This window comes from Oncorhynchus clarkii, chromosome 2 (assembly GCF_045791955.1).
Source record: "Oncorhynchus clarkii lewisi isolate Uvic-CL-2024 chromosome 2, UVic_Ocla_1.0, whole genome shotgun sequence".
Lineage (NCBI taxonomy): Eukaryota > Metazoa > Chordata > Actinopteri > Salmoniformes > Salmonidae > Oncorhynchus > Oncorhynchus clarkii.
Genome location: NC_092148.1, coordinates 7447844 through 7456155, shown reverse-complemented (window position 1 = coordinate 7456155; position 8312 = coordinate 7447844). Strand labels below are relative to the sequence as shown.

General features: G+C 50.4%; 1 protein-coding gene across 1 annotated transcript; it reads left to right on the top strand.

Moving 5' to 3' along the window:
- Window positions 1-2238: 2238 nt before the first annotated feature.
- On the top strand, window positions 2239-6956 carry LOC139419050 (SNF-related serine/threonine-protein kinase-like). Its single transcript, XM_071168918.1, has 3 exons — window positions 2239-2246; window positions 2380-2514; window positions 4889-6956. Exons 1-3 carry the CDS (start codon window positions 2239-2241, stop codon window positions 6282-6284), a joined length of 1539 nt encoding a protein of 512 aa, XP_071025019.1. The 3' UTR covers window positions 6285-6956.
- Window positions 6957-8312: the final 1356 nt, after the last annotated feature.

Here is an 8312-nt window from a genome sequence, read left to right as displayed (position 1 = left end):
AGAGATATTAACCCTGTCTGAAGGAAGGGCTTTACTGATGATGAGGAGAGAGCAGAGGGATATTAACCCTGTCTGAAGGAAGGGCTTTACTGATGATGAGGAGAGAGCAGAGAGATATTAACCCTGTCTGAAGGAAGGGCTTTACTGATGATGAGGAGAGAGCAGAGGGATATTAACCCTGTCTGAAGGAAGGGCTTTACTGATGATGAGGAGAGAGCAGAGGGATATTAACCCTGTCTGAAGGAAGGGCTTTACTGATGATGAGGAGAGAGCAGAGGGATATTAACCCTGTCTGAAGGAAGGGCTTTACTGATGATGAGGAGAGAGCAGAGGGATATTAACCCTGTCTGAAGGAAGGGCTTTACTGATGATGAGGAGAGAGCAGAGGGATATTAACCCTGTCTGAAGGAAGGGCTTTACTGATGATGAGGAGAGAGCAGAGGGATATTAACCCTGTCTGAAGGAAGGGCTTTACTGATGATGAGGAGAGAGCAGAGGGATATTAACTATTAACCCTGTCTGAAGGAAGGGCTTTACTGATGATGAGGAGAGAGCAGAGGGATATTAACCCTGTCTGAAGGAAGGGCTTTACTGATGATGAGGAGAGAGCAGAGGGATATTAACCCTGTCTGAAGGAAGGGCTTTACTGATGATGAGGAGAGAGCAGAGGGATATTAACCCTGTCTGAAGGAAGGGCTTTACTGATGATGAGGAGAGAGCAGAGGGATATTAACCCTGTCTGAAGGAAGGGCTTTACTGATGATGAGGAGAGAGCAGAGGGATATTAACCCTGTCTGAAGGAAGGGCTTTACTGATGATGAGGAGAGAGCAGAGGGATATTAACCCTGTCTGAAGGAAGGGCTTTACTGATGATGAGGAGAGAGCAGAGAGATATTAACCCTGTCTGAAGGAAGGGCTTTACTGATGATGAGGAGAGAGCAGAGGGATATTAACCCTGTCTGAAGGAAGGGCTTTACTGATGATGAGGAGAGAGCAGAGGGATATTAACCCTGTCTGAAGGAAGGGCTTTACTGATGATGAGGAGAGAGCAGAGGGATATTAACCCTGTCTGAAGGAAGGGCTTTACTGATGATGAGGAGAGAGCAGAGGGATATTAACCCTGTCTGAAGGAAGGGCTTTACTGATGATGAGGAGAGAGCAGAGGGATATTAACCCTGTCTGAAGGAAGGGCTTTACTGATGATGAGGAGAGAGCAGAGGGATATTAACCCTGTCTGAAGGAAGGGCTTTACTGATGATGAGGAGAGAGCAGAGGGATATTAACCCTGTCTGAAGGAAGGGCTTTACTGATGATGAGGAGAGAGCAGAGGGATATTAACCCTGTCTGAAGGAAGGGCTTTACTGATGATGAGGAGAGAGCAGAGGGATATTAACCCTGTCTGAAGGAAGGGCTTTACTGATGATGAGGAGAGAGCAGAGGGATATTAACCCTGTCTGAAGGAAGGGCTTTACTGATGATGAGGAGAGAGCAGAGGGATATTAACCCTGTCTGAAGGAAGGGCTTTACTGATGATGAGGAGAGAGCAGAGGGATATTAACCCTGTCTGAAGGAAGGGCTTTACTGATGATGAGGAGAGAGCAGAGGGATATTAACCCTGTCTGAAGGAAGGGCTTTACTGATGATGAGGAGAGAGCAGAGGGATGTTAACCCTGTCTGAAGGAAGGGCTTTACTGATGATGAGGAGAGAGCAGAGAGATATTAACCCTGTCTGAAGGAAGGGCTTTACTGATGATGAGGAGAGAGCAGAGGGATATTAACCCTGTCTGAAGGAAGGGCTTTACTGATGATGAGGAGAGAGCAGAGAGATATTAACCCTGTCTGAAGGAAGGGCTTTACTGATGATGAGGAGAGAGCAGAGGGATATTAACCCTGTCTGAAGGGCTTTACTGATGATGAGGAGAGAGCAGAGGGATACAGGGAGTCTTGAGTAAACGCCAGAGGATTTATCCCCACTTCCCAGGCATTCAACAGATTGTCCCGCTGAAGCCCCCACCTCCCACCTGACAGACAGACAGTTACATTCTCACACACACACACACACACCACAGCACTTGGCTGAGGATTTCACTTGATTGTTCATTAGCACAGCGTAGAGGAATCCCAGAGGCTGTCGAGGGACGTGAACCAGCCACCTACTGTCATTGACTCCAGAGGGGTTAGAGGGCAACGAAAGGTTAGAACCTGTTATGTTGCTTTGTTACATTTTAGATACGTCGAATGCCGACGTGATTGGGTTTGCTCTGCGGTGACTTGCCTGTTGACAGACCGTACTTGTCTCTCGTATGTGGGTGTGTAACCCTCTCTTGGCCTTCACTCCCAGCCTGTCCTAACATGTTCTGTCCATGGTGTTTGTTCCAGAGCCCTGGAGACCAACAAGTACAACCACATCACTGCCACCTACTTCCTGCTGGCTGAGAGGATCCTGAGAGAGAAACAGGAGAAGGAGGTCCAGACACGCTCCTCCAGCCCCAGCAACATCAAGGCCCAGTTCAGGTGACACACACACATGCAACACATACAGTTGAAGTCGGAGGTTTACATACACTTAGGTTGGCGTCATTAAAACTTGTTTTTCAACCACTCAACAAATGTCTTGTTAACAAGCTATAGTTTTGGCAAGTCGGTTAGGACATCTACTTTGTGCATGACGCAAGGAATTTTTCCAATTGTTTACAGATTATTTCACTTATTCACTGTATCACAATTCCAGTGGGTCAGAAGTTTACATACACTAAGTTGACTGTGCCTTTAAACAGATTGGAAAATTCCAGAAAATTATGTCATGGCTTTAGAAGCATCTGATAGGCTAGTTGACATCATTTGAGTCAAGTGGAGGTGTAGCTGTGGATGTATTTCAAGGCCTACCTTCAAACTCAGTCCCTCTTTGCTTGACATCATGGGAAAATCAAAAGAAATCAGCCAAGACCTCAGAAAAAAAATTAAAGACCTCCACAAGTCTGGTTCATCCTTGGGAGCAATTTCCAAACGCCTGAAGGTACCACGTTCATCTGTACAAACAATAGTACGCAAGTATAAACACCATGGGACCACGCAGCCGTCATAACGCTCAGGAAGGAGACTCGTTCTGTCTTCTAGAGATGAACATACTTTGGTGCTAAAAGTGCCAATCAATCCCAGAACAACAGCAAAGGACCTTGTGAAGATGCTGGAGGAAACAGGTGCAAAAATATCTATATCCACAGTAAAACAAGTCCTATATCGACATAACCTGAAAGGCTGCTCAGCAAGGAAGAAGCCACTGCTCTAAAACCGCCATAACAAATGCAGACTACTTCCGAATTTAACTGTTCATACATGCAACACACACACGCATGTGACGCATACACACAACACCAAAACTATCCCCTCCAGATGAAACCCACCAGATCCAACCACTCTAACTGCAATACCAATGCCTGTTTAATAGCCTGCTACACACACACTCATCCATTTATTGGGGCCATTCAGATTGTCATAATGACGACGACTCAATGACTAGGAGGAGGAAGCAGCCAAGGCTCTGACGGTAATTGACCTCTTGGGTGCTGCTCTGCTTGGTGTCGTTGACCGTGCATTAGGAGGAGAACCCATGCTGTCCTTTCCTCATGGTCTGGTTCCCCTCCCACCCCCTCTGGTCATGTGATCCCTCAACGTGGTGACATGTGTTGTTAAGGCTGACTGCAGTAAATGCTTTGGAGTGACCTAGAAAGGGAAAGTCTGGATTTGATATTCCGAGAGAGAAGCAGAGAGAGGGAGCCACTCCTTTTGGAGGAAGAGGAGAGATCAAACGCATGCAGGCTAAAGCTGCTCCCTCCTGGCCTGCTCGCTGTAACCCATTTGGCCAGAAACCCATTGCCAAACAGGTGCTCGGAGGGAAAAGGCCCAATTTTTAGCTGCTGGGTCGTGGCCCCCTGGGTGCAGGAGCAGAATGTGAGTCAAATCCACTGTCATGTATAGTGCAGCAGTACAGGTTTCTACATCTACTGTTTCTACTGGCCTGCGCTCCTCCATTCACCACTTAGTTTTTGAGGGTTGTTCTGTATTTTAACACAAACACTGTCAGCGTGTGGCATCAGGCAACATGGCATCATAACAGAAATAACATTCTGATAGTGGTTCAATTATTTTTAGGAATAACAACAGTCTACTGTGTATCATGCATGCCAGTTTATATATGCCCAAAACAGTGACCTGGACAAGAGGGCGAATACTAAGTGTGTTAGCATAGTGCCCCCGTGCTCTCTCGCTCTCTGTGCCATCGTGGGCTGAAGCTGAGCTTCATCAGGTAGTTGGCTTCAGGGATTGTCTGTAGAGTCTGTCAGGGTCGTCTGAGGTTGAGAGTGAATGGAGTCTGAGCAGTGTCACACAGCTGAGGTGTGTGTCTGAGAGATTCTACTGTAGTTACGCCTTTTGAAAGCCTGGCTGAATTAACTAGGATGGTGTCAGAGCAGCACTAAGGGCCCTGTGGTGACCCGACCCAGCCTCCACCGCCATGCAGCAGTGTGGAGGGTCACACATGCACCCGGCAGGCAGGACTACCATGGGATTAATTGTGTTAGATTGCGTGCCGCTGGGACATGCCCGGGCTCCGTCGAGAGAGATCCCCAGTGCTCTGTTCTGTTTGTTTTCTCGCTCTGCCATGTCAACAAGGACCTTCTACATTAGAAGAATGTTGACTCACTGAGCTGTTCAGTCAGGTTCAGCAGTTCAGGACTGGATTACACATGAATCATCTGACCTCATTCTAAGATCATACTGTTTATTTTATCTTTGTTTATTTTCTCCTCTGACTCTATATAAAGTCATTGCAGCGTATACTAACCAGGGGAATATTTTGGGTAACTCTGGTCTGCTCTCTGCCCTCCAGGCAGTCCTGGCCGATGAAGATTGACATGCATCAGGACATCGAGGACAGTCTGGCAGCCTCCTCCATCTGCCACGCTGGTGGTCCCCAGTCCCCCGCCCGCAGCGCTGAGAGCCTTCTCAACGGACACCGCACCAAAGGCCTGCTGGAGCTCCGCAGGGACGAGAGCAACGCAGGGGCCTCCGGTGCCCCTGCCCCCGTTTCTGGGCCCCCTAGAGCTGGGGCCACGGCCCCCACACCCTCCACCTCCTCAGCCAAACAGCGCAGCTGCCTGTTCAGGGTGGAGGAGGATGAAGAGGAGGAAGAGGACCCGTCCCCTCTGTCCACACAAGTGATCCTGCGTCGCAAGGCTCCATCTATCACCAACCGGCTGACCTCCAGGAAGAGTGCCCCTGTCCTCAACCAGATCTTTGAGGAGGAGGGTGAGTCAGACGACGACTTCGACATGGACGAGGGCCTGCCACCCAAACTCAGCCGGCTAAAGATGAACATCGCTGCTGCAGCGGCCGGGTCGCCGGGCACCACTCAGAAACGCTATCACCGCCGCAAGAGCCAAGGCCGCGGCTCGTCCTGCTCCAGCTCAGAGACCAGTGACGACGACTCCGAGAGCCACCGCCGGCGTCTGGACAAGGACACAGGCTTCACCTACAGCTGGAACCGCAGGGACAGCAGTGAGGGCCCGCCTGGAAACTCAGGGGGAAATGGTGGAGGGAGCAGTGGAGGGCAGAGTAAACCCCCCGGGGAGGGGGGCAGTCCTCCTGGAGGGGGAGGTGGGGGGAGTAGTGACAATGGAGGGAGTGGTAGTAGTGGGGGGGGAGGTGGTAAGGGACAGGGTTCCCCCTCAAGTTGTTCTAACGGCAGCAGTAACCACTCGTCTTCAGGCTCAGGGTCCACGCGGAGACACTGTGCCTCCCGCAGCCCCGGGGCATCAGAGCTGGTGGAGAGCCTGAAGCTCCTGAGCCTGTGTCTCAGCTCCCAGTTACAGCACAGGGGGAGAAGTGGAGGCCCCGGCCTGGCAGGGGGGATGGGCCAGTTCGTCATAGACCCTCAGAACCTGTCCAATAGTCTGTCCAGCAGCCTGTCAGCTGGCAGCGTCAAGACACAGGAGAGGTCCTCTTGGAAGATGTGCATCGGCTCCAACGGCAGCTTGGACCTGGAGTTAGACACCATCGCTCTGCCCACCACTGCTGTCAACACTCCACGGTCATACACAGACCAAACAGCAGCAGCACTTAGCGAACTGGCCCTGGCCACCAAGGAGAATAACAAGCTGAACAACCTGAAAAATAATGTTCTCCAGCTACCTCTGTGTGAAAAGAGCATCTCTGTGAACATCCAGCGCAGCCCTAGAGAAGGGCTCCTGTGCACCTCTCAGGCCAGCTGCTGCCAGGTCATATGACACACACTCCCTGGCGCCCTCTGACACCACTCTGCCAGTCCAATCTGTCCAACCACAGTCACCGCTGTAGCATACGTCTGACCTCAGAACACCTCCCCATCACAACCTGCCTTCTGCTGTTGTCTTAAAAGATGACACTTGTTATTGTTTTTGTTTGTTCACTAGGACCTATGAGCTGCATGCTGCAGGGGGTTCTTTTGTTTCTGCTACATCACTAGCTCCCCCTGGAATGAGCCGAGGTAACACAACTTAGTTGGGGTGTTGATGTAAACATAAATATGGATGTTGGTTTGATTTTAGATGAACTATATTTTGGGGTACAAAATACCAAACTTTTAACAGTGGGTAAGTAGTAGCACGTGATAGTTAAAGGGTAAGCACTTAAATTAGATTATTGGTCTACTGTCTACTATGTAACGGGTATGCTAGGAGAGGTAGCGGTGGGCAGGACAGAGATACCATACAGCTGGGAGAGATGGGAGGACAGGACAGAGATACCAGTCACCATACAGCTGGGAGAGATAGGAGGACAGGACAGAGATACCAGTCACCATACAGCTGGGAGAGATGGGAGGACAGGACAAAGATACCAGTCACCATACAGCTGGGAGAGATGGGAGGACAGGACAGAGATACCATACAGATGGGAGAGATAGGAGGACAGGACAGAGATACCAGTCACCATACAGCTGGGAGAGATGGGAGGACAGGACAGAGATACCATACAGCTAGGAGAGGTAGAGGAGGACAGGACAGAGATACCATACAGCTGGGAGAGATGGGAGGACAGGACAAAGATACCAGTCACCATACAGCTGGGAGAGATGGGAGGACAGGACAGAGATACCATACAGATGGGAGAGATAGGAGGACAGGACAGCGATACCAGTCACCATACAGCTGGGAGAGATGGGAGGACAGGACAGAGATACCATACAGATGGGAGAGATAGGAGGACAGGACAGAGATACCAGTCACCATACAGCTGGGAGAGATGGGAGGACAGGACAAAGATACCAGTCACCATACAGCTGGGAGAGATGGGAGGACAGGACAGAGATACCATACAGCTGGGAGAGATAGGAGGACAGGACAGAGATACCAGTCACCATACAGCTGGGAGAGATAGGAGGACAGGACAGAGATACCATACAGCTGGGAGAGATAGGAGGACAGGACAGAGATACCAGTCACCATACAGCTGGGAGAGGTAGAGGAGGACAGGACAGATATACCAGTCACCATACAGCTGGGAGAGGTAGAGGAGGACAGGACAGAGATACCAGTCACCATACAGCTGGGAGAGGTAGAGGAGAGCAGGACAGAGATACCAGTCACCATACAGCTGGGAGAGGTAGACGAGAGCAGGACAGAGATACCAGTCACCATACAGCTGGGAGAGGTAGAGGAGGACAGGACAGAGATACCAGTCACCATACAGCTGGGAGAGGTAGAGGAGGACAGGACAGAGATACCAGTCACCATACAGCTGGGAGAGGAGGACAGGACAGAGATACCAGTCACCATACAGCTGGGAGAGGTAGAGCAGGACAGGACAGAGATACCAGTCACCATACAGCTGGGAGAGGTAGAGGAGAGCAGGACAGGACAGATATACCAGTCACCATACAGCTGGGAGAGGTAGAGGAGAGCAGGACAGGACAGATATACCAGTCACCATACAGCTGGGAGAGGTAGACGAGAGCAGGACAGGACAGAGATACCAGTCACCATACAGCTGGGAGAGGTAGACGAGAGCAGGACAGGACAGAGATACCAGTCACCATACAGCTGGGAGAGGTAGAGGAGAGCAGGACAGGACAGAGATACCAGTCACCATACAGCTGGGAGAGGTAGAGGAGGACAGGACAGAGATACCAGTCACCATACATGGTCCTGGAGGAAGGGAAGTAACCTGTAACCTTCATGTTGATATAAGCTCCTGCCATGCAGTCACATGGCAACGACCAACTGAGACAGAAACTTGGTAACCTCTAGAGGTGTTTTAATTTGATTCATTGATTAACC

Excerpts from the sequence above, each read along its gene's own strand:
- LOC139419050 (XM_071168918.1), top strand. Across the intron at positions 2,515-4,888 it reads AACATCAAGGCCCAGTTCAG|GCAGTCCTGGCCGATGAAGA; the intron begins GTGACACACACA and ends TCTGCCCTCCAG.